The sequence below is a fragment of the Myxine glutinosa genome, chromosome 2, assembly GCF_964187855.1.
Source record: "Myxine glutinosa chromosome 2, kmMyxGlut1.1, whole genome shotgun sequence".
Lineage (NCBI taxonomy): Eukaryota > Metazoa > Chordata > Myxini > Myxiniformes > Myxinidae > Myxine > Myxine glutinosa.
In genome coordinates this window covers 96,546,262-96,563,562 of record NC_136262.1, presented here as the reverse complement: position 1 = coordinate 96,563,562, position 17,301 = coordinate 96,546,262, and the positions used below count along the sequence as shown (strand labels likewise).

General features: G+C 44.0%; 2 protein-coding genes across 2 annotated transcripts in view; one reads left to right on the top strand and one right to left on the bottom strand.

Annotated features, from left to right (window-relative positions):
* Positions 1 to 2,954, bottom strand: part of DCTN6 (dynactin subunit 6) — a 40,240-nt gene extending 37,286 nt beyond the window's left edge. The window contains exon 1 of the mRNA XM_068107713.2: positions 2,724 to 2,954. Within this exon, the coding sequence (XP_067963814.1) occupies positions 2,724 to 2,764 (41 nt within the window). The 5' untranslated portion in view covers positions 2,765 to 2,954. The remainder of the gene's footprint in view (positions 1 to 2,723) is intronic.
* A 1,008-nt stretch (positions 2,955 to 3,962) lies between these two features.
* On the top strand, positions 3,963 to 5,142 carry LOC137422336 (ornithine decarboxylase antizyme 2). The gene is given in 5 exon segments (XM_068109088.2): positions 3,963 to 4,017; positions 4,019 to 4,102; positions 4,297 to 4,469; positions 4,551 to 4,636; positions 4,764 to 5,142. Coding segments are annotated over 5 exon segments (486 nt in total). The 5' UTR covers positions 3,963 to 3,990; the 3' UTR covers positions 4,880 to 5,142.
* The last annotated feature ends 12,159 nt before the right edge of the window (positions 5,143 to 17,301 follow it).

Genomic DNA, 17,301 nt, shown 5'->3' with positions numbered 1-17,301 from the left:
CTCGCAAATTCAGGCCTTCACCATCTCGAGACTTGAATCTAATTGGACATCCTATGGTCACATCGTCTCTTGATGAGCTGAAAGTGGTCCTTGTTGAGGAATGGCGCAACGTCCAACACCAAGAGCTGGATCGTCTGACCTGGTCGATGACAATACGTGTACAAGCTTGTATTGTGGTGAATGGTGGTCACACATTATATCAAAGTCATTTCCATCAATGTATAATTAGCAGTAATTGTAATTTGTGGACTGGCACCATTCCCAATTTTCACGCTCATTTCAGATCGCCACGAAACTTTCTCATAACAACTTAACTTTGGCTTTCACTGACATCGCATTTGTTCATGGAGTGCACAGATCAACGTGCTGGTCCTCTTCAACAATTAGTCAGGTTCACTATGTTAACAAATATAATTTCGTTCAAAATTTTGGTAGATTAGCAAAACTATACATTTTTGGAATATTCAGAGCATGAGGAATCCAAAAATTAATGTTTACATTTGCGTAGACACCTTTGCGAAAATGACACTCAGGACAGTGATGAAGATAGTCAGGTTCACTATGTTAACAAATATAATTTCGTTCAAAATTTTGGGATTAGCAAACCTGTACATTTTTGGAATCTTCAGAGCATGGAGAATCTGAAAATCAATGTTGGCATTTGCACAGACACCTGCTTGGCCGCCATTTTGGATTTTGAAAATGGCCGCCATAAAATACATATTTTGCGCGATCTCGGCTTCTAGTCAACCTAGAGACTTAATTAAATATGCTAATCCTATGTTTTCTGGGTCAAGGAATCCAATAAAGGCCTCAAAATAGTGCTCAGGATTATAGAAAAGCAGCAAACAAAGGTAATTGAAAACCATTGTCTTTATATTTGTGATATAACTGTATTACATAATACATGATATTGCAAGTCCTTTGAAGTTATAGGTTGTTATAGGAAGTTATAGGTAGTATCAGATTGAACTATAAGTCCTATACACAGGATCTACGAGGTCTATACCGTTCAGGAATATGCTTTTACAGATCTTCATCACTGTCCTGAGTGTCATTTTCGCAAAGGTGTCTACGCAAATGTAAACATTAATTTTTGGATTCCTCATGCTCTGAATATTCCAAAAATGTATAGTTTTGCTAATCTACCAAAATTTTGAACGAAAAAACAGAGTGAACCTGACTATATCATCTGAACCGGTTCAAATTTACAATAAAGCAATAAAACCCTCAAAAGATTTGTTGCTCGATTCATTTTGAAGAGTACATATATAAAGAAGGAATAAATGGTCTAAGCTGCAGTGGCAGCCCACATGATGCACACCATTAAAGAATACACATCTGGATCGTGAACCATGCTCTGTACAGGGCGTCGGTGCTGCCAAAGGAGTTTTTATGGCTTGGGTGTGGATGGGTCGCCACTCCGACACAGGAAGTCAGGGCAGGAATTTGGAATTTGTTCAGGATGCCAGCGATAGCTCGCCTACTCTTCACGAAGGACAGCTGGGATTCAAACAACTGGACATATAACTTATTGGGTTCGTTTGAGATGGGTTTATTTCATAGTGGACAAAACCAATTCGATTAAATGAACCATTAGGAATGATATAAAGTGAGCGACGGTAGTTGGACGTTGGAGGGGAGAGAAGGGTAGTTGGAGGGGAGTGAAGAGTAGTTGGAGGGGAAGGGGAGAGAAGGGTAGTTGAAGGGGGTGGGGGCAAAGGGTAGCTATAGGGGAGAGGGGGATAAGGATAGTTGGAGGCGAGAGAAGGGTAGTTGGAGAGGAGAGAAGGGTAGTTGGAGGGGACAGAAGGGTAGTTGGAGGGAAGGGAAGGGTAGCTGGAGGGGGGGGAGAAGGGAAGTTGGAGGGGAGGGAAGGGTAGTTGGGGGGGAGAGTAGTTTGAGGGGGAGGGGAGGGCAGGGTAGTTGAAGGGGGTGGGGGCAAGGGTAGCTATAGGGGAAAGGAGGAGAAGGGTAGTTTGAGGGGAGGGAAGGGTCGTTGGAGGGGAGGGTAGCTGGAGGGGAGGGAAGGGTCGTTGGAGGGGAGGGAAGGGTAGCTGGAGGGGGTGGGGGCAAGGGGTAGCTATAGGGGAGAGGAGGAGAGGGGTAGTTGGAGTGGAGGGAAGGGTAGTTGGAGGGGAGAGAAGGGAGGTTGGAGGGGGGAGGATAGTGAAAGGTAGAGGTAGAGAAGGGTAGTTGGAGGTGGGGTGGGAGATATGAGTGGAAGGGTATAGACGATAATGGTGGTTGGGGGTGGAATGAGGGCGGAGAGCCATTAGGGTAACATATACTATAATCTATATAGGAGGAGGGGATCGATTCGAATTTTCTGGGGATGTTGACGAGCGTGATCTGGGTGGGAATATGAGGATTGGCGTGGGAAGGGAGCCAAGTGGAGACACCAAAGGAGGCCAGAGACATTTAAATTATTTACTTGTGCAATCCGTGATGAAATAGTGTGATGATTTTGCAAGGTGACGATCAACGAGTGATGACAGTAGTCATCCGGCTTAATGTCCTACCGATGGACAACATACACATTACATTGATCTGATGAAACGAGCTGCACGCGATTATACCAGGGTGACAGTTTAGAGCGGTAACAGCTAGATTAGCATAGGCCTTCAATAATATCAAAGGGAATAACATGGAGGCTTCATTACATCTATTCCTGAAAAAGTAGATTATATTAAGTGATGTCCAGAACCACGACCTTGGCCTACCTTCGAGACCCGGAAACCTTAAACGCACCAACATCGCCCATAATGATAGCCGATGTGCAGAAACAGTTTTCGGCGGTCGATCTGTCACGCCTTGCTATTGATTTCTTGTTGTTGTTGTTGTTTTTTGGGAAATTTTTCTCAGCCCTCCATTAAAATGGCAATGAAAAGCCCATAATGATAGCCGATGTACAGAAACAGTTTCCGGCGGTCGATTTGTCACGCCTTGCTATTGATTTCTTGTTGTTGTTGTTTTTTGGGAAATTTTTCTCAGCCTTCCATTAAAATGGCAATGAAAAGCACGGGGTTGAATGAAATGGAGGATCATTGTAAAAAAAATAAAGGAGGAGGAACAACATCAATATAAAGAAGACCCCCAGGCCCAATCCAAGCAGCCGTACAACTTCATCACTATCACTAGCACCATCAGGTGGGCCCTAACATAAGGCCCCATAAAGACCAATTTCGGGGAAGCGCAATTCACAAATGTAAATCAAGTATCGCCACGAACAAATTAAACACGGGAATAATTTAGGGATAAAAGGTGATAATGAAAGGGACCATATCAAACCACCTGAGCACAAATATAAATAATAAATAGCGTTCCAATGAAAAAAGCCATCGGCTTATATTCCATGATGTCACTTCATTGTTTCGTAACCTTTTTAATCAAAGCGAAATTTTATACCGTAGGGAAGCGTAACAAAATTATAGTCCTGTGTAAATATTAACCTCCTGTAGTTAATCAGAAATTTCAAAAGATTTATGTTCCTAAAAATACGTAATCCCATCATGCAACGCGGCCCTTATAAGAGGCGCGCGAAGCGCTTGCGTCATTCCGACCATTGTTCAATCGGAGTTGTTTGCTGCAGGAGGTTATACGTGCTGGTCACGAGTTTCGAGGAGCTCGGGAGGTTTTTGTGAGGTGGTCGCTGAAGCCGAATGGTAAAAACCTCGCTCCAGCGTATACTCAACAGTCACTGTTTTTCCAGAGAAAAAAAAGGAAACAAACCGATGTTGAAAATGTTTACGGAATCTAATAACGTGAGGTAAGTTCGACACGTTTTATTTATTCACTTTCCATGGTATCACCATCTTGTTTCCTGTTATTTGTCGATATTATTTTATTATTTATTTGTTATTATTTATTTAATTTATTATTAATTTAATTTATTATTTATTTGTTATTATTTATTTAATTTATTTCTGTGCCTTATTTGATCGATGCTGTTTCTCCCACAGTCTGGTGGTTCCCCAGTTTTCCTACCACATGGGTCCAGGTACCTTGTGGTGTTCCTGATGCCCCTCACCCATCTTTGAGGATCCCGGATGGGGGGGGGAATGGCCAATGGGATCGTGATCTTTTGGTTCCACTCGCTTCTGTGAGTCCTTTTTTCTCTTGAACTTCATTGTCTTGTTTCGATTTACCTCCAATGCCGTTTAAAGTATTTAATTTTTCTGGTTCTTTCACCAATCTCAAAGGACTCATGTTGTCTCGTTTGGGTGGGTGGTTGTAAGTTATACCCTTGATTTGACATTCGCGGCTTCTTCTTCCTCCCCACGCGTAACCTTCCAGGATAGCCGCCTAATTGTAACTGAAGATTCTTCTGGAGGTGGGAAGCCTAACATCCTGCACTTCTGCATGAAACTCACGAGTACCTGGTTAGTGCAGTGGGATGCTGTGCTTCGTGGTTCCAACCTGTTCATTGAGGTTCCCTCGGGGACGCTTCCTGAAGGCAGCAAGGAGAGGTACTCGAACCTCGTGTTCTGTTAGCTTTGCCTTTTGTGGGAGGTTTTTATGGCTTTTTATTGACGTCCTCTTCCCCACAGCCTCACAAGCTTGCTGGAATATGCAGAGGAAAAACTTTTGGTTGACTACGTCATTGTTTGCTTCTACAAAAATCGTCTTGATCGAGGTAGGCAGGTCACAGGTAATCTCCTCCCTGTTCATGTTTGTCATCATTCGTTCGTTACATGCTGGTTGAAGGTGATCTTGTCCATGCCCCCCCCCCCCCCCCCCCTGCTCCCCTCCCACCCCCACAGCCTCCATGCTGCGCGTGTTTTCGTATCTGGGCTTTGAGATCGTGAAACCTGGTCATCCCCTGGTCCCAGCAAAGCCTGATGTCATCTTTATGGCTTATGTTATTGATCGTTCCTAAAAGATGGGTGAAGCAACTTCCCTTTCTGCCCACATTTTAACAGCTCTTTAACATGCTCACCTTTTCCTGTAGATTTTTACCCGAGTTTGTAGGAATTGTTCTTTGGTGTTGGTTTAATATCCCGTATTTATTTAGTTTTTGGTTTAGAATGTGCTTGATCAGCTGTCTTGTGATGGCATTGGGTTTTCCATGTGGGTATTTTGACTTTGTGGCGTTTGTTGCCTTTTTTTGATTTCTCCAATTAAATATGATTTTTCACCCTGTTTGGTTTGTATGGTGAGTAATAATAATAATAATAATAATAATCTTATAGCCCCATCAAGCAGAGTAAACTACCCTCATGGCGCTTTACATTATCATGCGAACAGACACACCTTCACTCTTGCCCTATTCCTCTCCCTCCATTCAAAACCCACAGATGTGTACTTCCCCACATGTACACACATACTCTCGATCTCTGTCCCACCTCAAACCAAAGGGAAAACAGGACTTGGACTTTGAAATCGATAGACAATCAGTAGACAGAGTAGAGTAGACACAATCTTGCATCGTTTGGGTGGAGAGATTTTGATTTGGGAGAGCTGGCTATAAGGGACATCGGGACAAGGTAGGCGCTAAATATCTGCATATGTAATTAGTGTTTTTGGGGTTTCCCCTCTTCCCCCCCCCCCCCCCCCCCCCCCAAATATATATATTTATTTTTTGTATACAGGATCGAGGCTAGTGAAAGAGCGAACATTTATCACACAAACAAGGGTAGCAGTAGACAAGATAGGAAGAGAAAGGGAAGCACAACCACATTTGAGAGCAGGGAGATCTGGGGGGAGGTGGGAGAAGTATAAAACACAAGGATACTACAAGGACTTCCAGGAAAAAGTTGGTATTTCAAAAGTGGATCTGTGGTGAAATTAGCGGGGGTAGAAAAAAAATCAAGGTTTTGGTCGGGGGAAGATAGATGGTGGTGAACAGCTGTTTTAAAGACCTGGAGGGTGGAGTGGGATTGAAGAGAGTGAGGGAGTTTGTTTCAGAGGTGTGAAGGTGAGCAGAGAGTCGTGATTTTGGCAGTTTAACCATACGAGGGTTGCAGGCAGATCTTGTGCGACCTGTAGGAATATTTGGGGGACAAAGCACAGAGAGCTGGGGGAGCAAGGCCGGAGAGGAGTCGGGTAGAAGACAGATGTTTGTAGAGAATGTGATGCCATATCTCGAAATGGTGAACCTACCGTGTAAGAAGCGGAACTTTGGCTAACTATTGTCTAATTCTCCGTCATGGAGGACAAAGGGACAAGTAACGTTTTACTGGTTTCCCTATCTGGCAGTCTCCCTATCTCTAGCCCAACTCGATGTTTAAATGCTAATTGTGCTGGAAAGCTTTCCTTTTACAATTTAAATAACCGTTGTCAGATAAAGGTGCAAGGTGGCGAAAAAAGTCATTTCGATGTCGATTCGTTGCTGCTGAGAATGGACACGCCTTCCCCTGCCACGCAGCCTCTTCCTGATTGGTCCGTCGTGGCGCGTGGGTGGGGTGCCTTTTGTCCAATGAGCACGAGCAGGGTGGTGTTGCTAAGCGAAGCAGCTGACGCTAGCAACAACGGCCCTTTAAAGATAAACTCTGTGGGCGGATTTTGAAAGGGGGAGGTTTACGAATCCCTAGTTCCCCAAAAGAGGGTGAACGAACCTGTTTTACTGCCGCAGAGAATTCCACTCCACGGTTGATTTAAGACTCGTGCGAACGAACGAACTCCTTTTTGGCCACTGTTGGTTTTGGTTTCGGTTCGTTGATTAAACATAACCAATCCCATGGTCAAAAGTACATCAATCGCTGTTTTAATAACAACCGATGATAGAGAATGTGAAGACAAGCGGATAGTGTTCTTTATTTTCCATGATTCTAATGACTCTGGCAGGTGAATCATTAGAGACTTGCACAACCTTCATGATTTATTTGTGGACATTCTTCTACAGTGCATTATTTATTTATTTATTTATTTATTTTATTAAATAAATAGCAGAGGTACCCGGCATTGCCGGGCGGGGGAGGGGAGGGGAGGGGGAAGAGGAGGGGAGGGGAACGGGGGGGAGGGGAGGAGAGGGGGGGAGGGGAGAAGAGGGGGGGGGAAGTACCCGGCATTCCGTGTATAAACGTGAGGGAGAAGAGGGGGGAGGGGGCGGGCAGGAGAGGGGAGGAGAGGGGGGGGAGGGGGAGGGATGGGATTTATTTTATTTATTTATTTATTTTTTAACCCACGTCCCAGGTCTAACCCCTTTCTCCAGCTCATGTGATGGTCACAAGATTTAACAGTGATTTATAAATGGTGTTCCACATTCAGCTCTGTTAACTGATCAGAACGATGAGCGGATGCGTTTGGTGAAAGACAAACCATCTTGTTTTTGGCAACATTCTCCTGTGCTGACACATGATATGAGGTAACGTTGGTTGTGCTCCGAGGAAGCATGTGAGTGGCAGCTGGTCTCGTCTAAATGTCGTGGCTTTCTTGTCACACAACCAGGAAGTCATCTTCCAGCTTGACGTGTTATTCACAAATAAAATCTGTGCCAAGGATAAAAATGTCAACCTTCAACCTCTCCCGTTCTTTCATGAAATAGTACAAAAGGTCGATGATGAAGTCCGACAGGTAGTGGAGGTAGTACACCGACCTCTGAGCTATCTGCTTTGGGTTCACTTCCTGACCTGACGAAAAAAAGTCGTATTGATGTTTCGCAAGGTACGGTGTTACACCATCCAGTAAGCTGAGTGTCCCGACTGCTAGCGTTATAGTCTGTTGATGTTAAAGGTCCCACGGCGTCTTTCGCAAATAGTAGGCGAGTTATTGCCGGCATCGTGTACAGATTTCTGCCCTGACTACCATTGGGAAGCACCAAGCATACCATTTGACACTAAATAACCCTGAGTGGGCGGTCATCTCTTGAGGTCGGAGTTCAGACCTCCGCTGATTTGGGAGAAAAGAGAGACCCTGATCCCTTGGGAGGCCCTCGAATCCACTATCGAAAATTTTAAGACCGAGCGATCCTGCGGACCATCAAATAGAAGGGCTCCATCACGTTTTCGCCATATTTTCAAGCATGATCAAATTCAATTGGATGCACCTGAGCCAAATTTTGAGTGTTACAGCAAAGGGGCTGAATACTTATTGCCTCAAGATTCAGATTTTCATTTTTAATTAATTTGATAAAAAATTCTAAACAACATTTTCACTTTCACATTATGGAGTATCATGTGTAGATCAGTGACAAAAAAAATAATCTCAATTTAATCCATTTTAAATTCAGGCTGTAACACAACAAAATATGAAAGAAGGTCAAGGGGTGTGATTACTTTCTGAAGCCACTGTAAATATCTTTCAGTTCAAGCTCTCACTTGCCATCTATGAAAGACAGAACTATTCACTGATAGAAAACAGTGTTTCTTGCTTCACTGCTAACCGCTGCATCAACCAACCTACCTGCTCACTATTCCAGATACGAGCTGCAACTTCTAGGTACCACCTCATTGCAACGTGTGCCAGCTGAACCTGTGAAAGGGAAATCCATTCTGCGCTGATGAACGTCAGTGGGGCTCAAATGGAAAATGTTTATAGAATGAATAACTAGTCCTGCTCGTGAAATCTAGTGTGATGCTGCATCGGCAGACAGGTAGAACAATGGATGGAATCAACAGAACATTGATTGAGGTATGCTAACCGCTGTGGGAAGCAAGGAGAAGCTGACGTTTCGGATGTTAACCCTTCGAGAGAAGGGAGTAACTCATGCTACCAATCTTTGTAGTAATGAAATGGAAAACCAAATACTACATTGGAGTCATCAGAAGGAACCTGAATAAGCAAAGATGGAGTCATTAGGAGGAACCTGGATAGGATTCATGTTTCAGCCGCTACTCCACAACCCTCAAACCCATCCAGGTGCAGCCAAGTGAGCCTTCCAGAAAAACCTCTGCAAGAATTCACTTCTCCTTGGACAGATATATGAAGAGAAAAATAAAGAACAAGCAAGATTTAGAATGAATAAGGAGAAATATGAAAAAGTAGAAAGAAATGTGAAAGAAACAAAGATCCATAACTCCTAGCCCTAGCTCCTTCCCTTAACTCTTAGCCCTAACTTCTAGCCCTAGCTCCTAGCCCTAGCTCATTCCCTTAACTTCTAACCCTAACTCCTAGCCCTAGCTCATTCCCTTAACTCTTAGCCCTAACTCCTAGCCCTAGCTCCTAGCCCTAGCTCATTCCCTTAACTTCTAACCCTAACTCCTAGCCCTAGCTCATTCCCTTAACTCTTAGCCCTAACTTCTAGCCCTAGCTCCTTCCCTTAACTCTTAGCCCTAACTTCTAGCCCTAGCTCCTAGCCCTAGCTCATTCCCTTAACTTCTAACCCTAACTCCTAGCCCTAGCTCATTCCCTTAACTCTTAGCCCTAACTTCTAGCCCTAGCTCCTAGCCCTAGCTCATTCCCTTAACTTCTAACCCTAACTCCTAGCCCTAGCTCATTCCCTTAACTCCTAGCCCTAACTTCTAGCCCTAGCTCCTTCCCTTAACTCTTAGCCCTAACTTCTAGCCCTAGCTCCTAGCCCTAGCTCATTCCCTTAACTCCTAGCCCTAACTTCTAGCCCTAGCTCCTTCCCTTAACTCTTAGCCCTAACTTCTAGCCCTAGCTCCTAGCCCTAGCTCATTCCCTTAACTTCTAACCCTAACTCCTAGCCCTAGCTCATTCCCTTAACTCTTAGCCCTAACTTCTAGCCCTAGCTCCTTCCCTTAACTCTTAGCCCTAACTTCTAGCCCTAGCTCCTAGCCCTAGCTCATTCCCTTAACTTCTAACCCTAACTCCTAGCCCTAGCTCATTCCCTTAACTCTTAGCCCTAACTTCTAGCCCTAGCTCCTAGCCCTAGCTCATTCCCTTAACTTCTAACCCTAACTCCTAGCCATAGCTCATTCCCTTAACTCCTAGCCCTAACTTCTAGCCCTAGCTCCTTCCCTTAACTCTTGGCCCTAACTTCTAGCCCGAGCTCATTCCCTTAACTCCTAACCCTAACTCATTCCCTTAACTCCTAGCCCTAACTCCTAGCCCTAGCTCCTTCCCTTAACTCCTAGCCCTAACTCCTAGCCCTAGCTCCTTCCCTTAACTCCTAGCCCTAACTTCTAGCCCTAGCTCCTTCCCTTAACTCCTAGCCCTAACTCCTTGCCCTAGCTCTTTCCCTTAAGTCCTAGCCCTAACTCCTAACCCTAACTCCTAGCCCTAGCTCCTTCCCTTAACTCCTAGCCCTAACTTCTAGCCCGAGCTCCTTCCCTTAACTCCTAGCCCTAACTCCTTGCCCTAGCTCCTTCCCTTAACTCCTAGCCCTAACTCCTATCCCTAGCTCCTAGCCCTAGAAAGATGTTGGGAAGAACCCAGATATATGGATTTCAGCATTACTTCCTCAGGCAAAAACGCAGGAACGGTTGCAAGCTACCAGAGGTCAGTGGGGAAGGGGAAGCAGAGGCCACACAGCATCAGGATATGGTACAATCGTAATGAAATGGAAAACCAAATACGAACTCATTTTCACCTTGCTTTGTCCATTATTTCTCACTGGAGTGGCAGAAAGATCCCCGCTCCCCTTCCCAACCTCTGACACCTTCAATACACATATAGCACATGTAATGAGGCTGAGGTTCTTTACAGACCACGATCATGTCTGCAATGCCCTTTTTGACTGCAGCCTTGGTGCTCACCATGTAGGGAAGGTCATGCTGTTTTAACTTCACAATAATCAGAAGCCTACCTGAGGACATTGCAATAAGTAACTGTATGCACAGTCACAGTGTGAGACATGACGGTGATTGTGTTGGGTGTATCTGTTATGATAGTTGCAAAGTCTGGTATTTTGTCTGAGGTCAGTTGTCTGCTCAGTGGCAATTGCATGATGTCCTTGGTGGTTTTTCCCAACTTTTAGCCAATGTTACTGATTATGGAATCGTTTGCATGGATGACGACTTTTGACCTCACAGGCCAGGAATGTTCGGCAATATACCATCAGGACGAAACCCGCTGGCAGTGCTAATTATACAGCTATTTCTAGTGTGCACATTGATCGTACATGGTGAGCACATTTATGACATCATAGGTCACATAGTTTGGCAGCCATATTGGATTTAACCTAAAACATTTTAAAAAAACATCTCCCAAACCACCAAAGCATTCATCTCGAAACATTGTGTGTGTCATGGACTAGGTATGGCAATTAAAAGTTGATCACAAAAACGTCATTGGTCACATGGTGTGTCAGCCATATTAGATTGAAGGAAAATATTAAATAATTATATATCAGAAACCGCTTACTCTATCAATGCAAAACTTTACAAATGTTATCTACCACCATTACTGCATTTAGTTTTATCATGTGGTTTGGCAGCCATTTTGGATAGAAAAACCAACCTTATCCGATCAACATGAAACTTCACAAAAGTGATCCCCTACCCATACATTTTTTATGTAATATATCATGTGGTTTGGCAGCCATATTAGCTTGTAAGCCGACATTTAAAAATAAACCCTCTCCGAAACCGCTTCACCGATCGATGGGAAACTTGTCATGTCTGGTAAAAAATGTGATACTTGAGAACAGCTGAAGGGATTTAAATCAAAACTTGATTATTTTTAGGACAGTGAACAAGGCCATCTACCCGTTGAACGGGCAGGGACTACGTGGAGGCATATTGGCAACACAGTCGCATTATTCGAGTTTGGGGGTGTGGGTGTGAAGGAGGTTGAAGATGGTTGTCAGGTGACTGGTGAGGAATGAACAAACACTGAAAGCACATATTATCCTATAACAGGTGTGGATGGAGGATGGCCTGGCGTGGTGGTGCATTGCCATCTTGTTTTAAAAAAGAGTATTTACGTAACTATAGAGTATAAATCCACATCACCCTCCCATCCACTTTCTGAATAATCCTCTCCAAGAAGTTCTGTCACTCAAGCTTTTGGGTCTCACTATCTGCCATGATCTTTCCTGGGAAAACCACATTTCAAATCTGGCCTCCAAAGCCAGTCGCCGACTGGGCATCCTCCGTCGTGCGAAGTCCTTCCTTGGCACACCTGAGCTCCTCACCACATACAAGGCTTTCATCTGCAGCTCAATGGAATACTGCTCTCCCCTCTGGGCTGGTGCTCCTGCCTCATACTTAGCTCGTCTTCACGCTGTTGAAACCAAAGCGTTCAGAATCATTGGAACCCCTTGATGAAGCTAACTCCAAGGGCCTTTCACTCACTCACCACAGGCAGGTTGGTGGTCTTTCCGGCTTCTACCGACTCCTCTCCTTGCCCCACCAGCTCTCTCTGGGCTCTGTCCCCCAAATATTCCTACAGGTCGCACAAGATCTGCCTGCAACCCTCTTATGGTTAAACTGCCAAAATCAAGACTCTCTGCTCACCTTCACTCCTTTATTCCTCTTTTCTCCCACCTCTGGAACAAACTCCCTCACTCTCTTCAATCCCACTCCACCCTCCAGGTCTTTAAAACAGCCGTTCACCACCATCTCTTATCTTCCCCCATCCAAAACCTTGATCTTTTCTACCCCCGCTAATTTCACCCCAAATCCACTTTTTTGAAATACCAACCTCTGTCCTGGAAGTCCTTGGTGTCCTTGTGTTTTATACTTCTCCCACCCCCACCCCTTCCCACGCCTCCCCCCCCCCCCCCCCAAGCCCTTTCCCTCCCACGCACCTCCCTACTCTCAAATGTGTTTGTGTGCTTCCCCTTCTCTCCCCATCTTGTCTTCCGCTCCCTCTTTTTATATATTTTGTTTGTCTGTTTGATTTGTTTGTGAAATAAATGTTAGCTCTTTCACGAGCCTCGATTCTGTATACAAAAAAAATAAAAAATAAATGAAAACCACAACCCCACTTCTCTCCCCCCACACTGCCCCTTCCTCCCTCCCCCCCGGAACGTTTTGTGGTTTTTATGCACCCCCCTCTAACTATGTAATATTTCAATTTCAGGCCAGCGTGAGAAAGCACAATCTTCCATGAGTCTCAGTCTTGTGTTAAAAAAGAACAAACTCTCTGAAGTACAAGACATTGCAATTGTCAAGCACCCAAACCAGTCGATCATGGCTGGAGGATGACATTGAGATGTCGCAGTAAAGGCAGGTTAATAAAAGGGAAACATTCGGCTACAGCTTCAACATGACTACTGCACCAATCTCTGGTGGATTTGGATTAAACAGACAATAAAGCTTATCAACAATATACAATGAGACACTCTTTGATGGATGTTTTATTCAGTACAGATGTCAAGTTTCCATTGCAATGCTGATCATCTAATATATAAAGCTCTTTCTAACCACTGACTGACTGATATTAATGTTCGGAACCTTCGGGTGTTGTAGAAACCTGAAATTTGGTGTGCCGACGGACATCAAAGCCGGTACACTGGGGAAAAAATATCACAGAACCGTCGGAAAATGTCCTTAAAAGATAATTTACATAAAAGCCGTAAACGCGGCCATTAAATAAATAAATAAATAAATTGAAATTGAAATATCTAGCAGCAGGTCGGTGATGCTTGCCCATAATCATAAAGCTTCTATTTATTATGTACATACATACGAAAGTGTTATGATTTATGGGAGCGAGACATGGGTAATGAACGTAGCGCAGCAACGAAGGCTGGAAAGGGTGGAAATGCGAATGGTTCGGTGGATGTGCGGAGTATCGTTGAGAGAGAGGAAGACAAATGATGAATTGCGAAAGATGATGGGAATAGAGCCTGTGATTGATGCTGTGAAGAGGAACAGGTTGAGATGGTTTGGTCATGTGTTGAGGAAGGATGAAAGTGACTGGTTGAGAAGAGTAATGGAAATTAATGTAGAAGGAAGTAGAGGACGGGGAAGACCGAGAAAGATTTGGCTAAAGGTGGTGGAAGAAGAAATGCGGGCAAGGGGGTTAACAAGGGGAGATGCAGAAAATAGGGCAAAATGGAGAAGATTGTCATGGGGACCGCAAGGCTAACCCCCGCTCTTATGGTTAAGCAGGGAGCTTTGGGGGAGCATTGAGCTTTGAGCCGAGGGGTGCCGGCTCAAAATACGTAATGCAGGGGTGGCGAGCATGGAGCAGGGAAAATGGCCTTAAAATGCTTGTTGTTGTTGTTTGTTGTATACATACGAAACAAGATTTGTTGTTGCTTACACAATGCTTACACATTGTAAGCATTGTGTAAGCATATCCCACTAGTATATTGTATAAGATTACCAAAACAACTACAACGAGGTGGAAGGAAACAGACAAAGGGCAACTGTTGCAAGCAAACACGTTCGTTTGGAGTTAAATTGCGTATTTTAGTTTGATTAACTTTAGAATTAAACATGAATTGCATAGTGCATCACTGAATTGGGAAATCATCTATTTTCGAGGTTAAAAGGTCAAAGGTCAACTCAAGGTCAAGCAAGCTTCTAAAATCATCAATTTCCATCTGAAAAATTGTCAATTTTCATCTGATTAACCTGGAAATTAAACAGTGATTGCATAGTGCATAACTGAATTGTAAAAGCAACTATATTTGAGGTCAAAGGTCAACTCAAGGTCAAACCTCTAAATTCATAATTTTTCATCTGATTAACCTGTAAGTTAAACAGCAATTGCATAGTGCATAACTGAATTGGGAAAGCATCTATTATTATCGAGGTCAAAAGGTCAAAGGTCAACTCAAGGTCAAGCAAGCTTTTAAAATCATCAATTTTCATCTGTAAAATTGTCAATTTTCATCTGATTAACCTGGGAATTAAACAGTGATTGCACAGTGCATAACTGAATTGGAAAAAGAACTATTTCTGAGGTCAAAGGTCCACTCAAGGTCAAACTTCTAAAATCATCAATTTTAATCTGATTAACCTGGAAATTAAACAGTGATTGCATAGTGCATAACTGAATTAGAAAAGCAACTATTTTTGAGGTCAAAGGTCAACTCCAGGTCAAACTTCTAAAATCATCAATTTTAATCTGTTTAACCTGGCAATTAAACAGCAATTGCATAGTGCATAACTGATTTGGAAAAGCAACTAATTTTGAGGTCAAAAGGTGAAAGGTCAACTCAAGGTCAAGCTTCTAAAATCATCAATTTTTATATGAAAAATAATAAATTTTCTTCCAAATGACCCGAGCTATGATTAAGATCATCAATTAATCTTAATGGATGCACAATTTGACGTCTCCATGGCAACTTTCTTTTTTATGGGCATTTTATGAGATATTTCACAAATCTGTTAACTAAATTGTTACCAAAAAATTTCTTCACCAATATGTTTGTAAAGGTGTGTAATAACATGTGTTAAAATGTTGAAGTTCAACTCCCGTGGGAAACCCAGAAAAAAAGCTGTTGAATTCGGGTACCGAAAAATTATTTTCGAGAATTTCTATTTTTTTAAATCGGCCCTTAAGTAACTTATGAGGGGTCAAATAAGGGTTTTTCATGATTCTGAGTTGATTGTTAACATTTATATTTTCACTTTTACATTTACACACAAAGTAGCTTTTATTTCACATACATATTGTTACTGATCGCGGTTTAGATGTTATGATGGGCCGAGCGGATGGTCCAACCGCGACCGTTACACTTACAGGATCCCGACTCACCCGATTCCACCCAAACGTTGGCCGGATCGCACCGCAGCTAGTCAATAGGGAAAAGACAAAGGCGACACGGATGTGAAGAAGAAGAAGAAGAAGAAGACAAAAAGGTTGGAAATACTACTAAATTTATTCCTACTATTTACATGCTCAAAGTAACCAAGGAGAAGGAAAGATAATAAAATAATATACAGAAGAATCAGAGACACAGTGCAATTATTAGCTTACCTACAGACTTAACTTATTCCCAGGACAGAACAAACAAAGACACTGACTCACGCGGGGAATTGCAGAGTGGATTGCTGGAAGGAGGTGTGTGGCTGGAGGGGGGGGACGGCACGGAGCTGGCTGGAGCTTGATCCCGCACGGGACGTCGGGCTGGACCTCGACGGCCGCTGATGCCACCGGGCCTGTCGTGTGCGCGGGATCACGGGTCGGAGCTGCTTGGTGGAGCCGATGCGCTGGTGGGGGGGGTCTGGCGTGACGGGTTCTCTCCTCCTTACGCGCTCTTGCTCTGATGACCCAGCTCTTTTTCGTCCCTCCTTGTCTCAACTCAAAGTGCATCTCCCCTGGGAACACCCCCGCCGTGGGTTATATAGGCCCCGCCCCTCAACCTTTTCGAACCTCCCCCAAACGTTCTCTCCCCGCCCTCTCAAGCCAAACCCCTTGTTCATGGTTGGTCGAGTGGGGCTGGCTCACTCCTCCCCTCTCTGACGAGGTGGGGACCCGCCTTTCTTCCCCAACCCTGCCTCGTGGTCAATGGCGGATGAAGGGAAAACCGCCCAACATGCAGTTGGCAATGCGAATTGCAATTGACGAAAAGGGGGGAATGGAAGTGTTGGGAGTGGGAATGAAGGGAATCTATCTCTTTCACTGGTGCAATGGAGTATTTCAATTAATGGGAGACACAGCCTTACTCTAAAAACACATAATAAGAGATAACTATCAAACAGGGGTATTCTATTATTTGGCTGATGTGTATGCTTGTGGACTAATTATGGGATGCCCTTTCACCTTTACACAGCTCCGGAGGTAGGGGGGTGCAGAATAAACAATAATAATAATAATACAGCACACAATCAAAAAAATACAGTCCTCATCTCCGCAACAATATATAATACTCAAGAGTTATTTCTCATTCACAATGTCAGAAGTTTCAACAGTCATTGTCTATGTCTTCTTCAGACTCAACAACATCATGACTGCAGTTTCTGCATGTAATGCCATTACAGACTCCACAGGCCGAGATGCACGTGACCCCATTCTTCTTGCAGCTGCATCGCCGGTTGCTGCAATCTCCATGACAATTACAGCTCGTGAACTGCAATAGCTCCTCAGGAGCCGTGGGGTCCAGTGTTGGAACTGGCTCATACCCATGCACACCTAACTCAGGATCGTTGGCTTTGATCACCCACCCCGCTGCCCAGAGTGTGTCACCTGGAGTGAGGAGTGGCTGATCATGAGCCAGGGAGGAGGAAAGCTCAGCGAGGGGGAGAAACATGATCGCGTTCGTTCCTATCTGTTTCCTGTTCGTAAATGGAATAATCTTTACTTCAGTTCCTCTCAGGATCTTAGCTTTGTCGAGTGCCTTCAACTTCACCCGGGGGAAAGCTGCTGTTGTCTGTGGATCTGGCAAAGGTGGTGCCGGAGAGGTGACTTCGATCCAACCCATTGAGTGAAAGGGAGTGTTTCCGTGAATAGAGACAATGTTTAAATCTATATTGTCTCCAACAAACTGAGTGACTGCATTGTTTGTTTCCCCAACCTCCATAAAGACCACCTGATCATTACTTGACAATTCACTTTCAC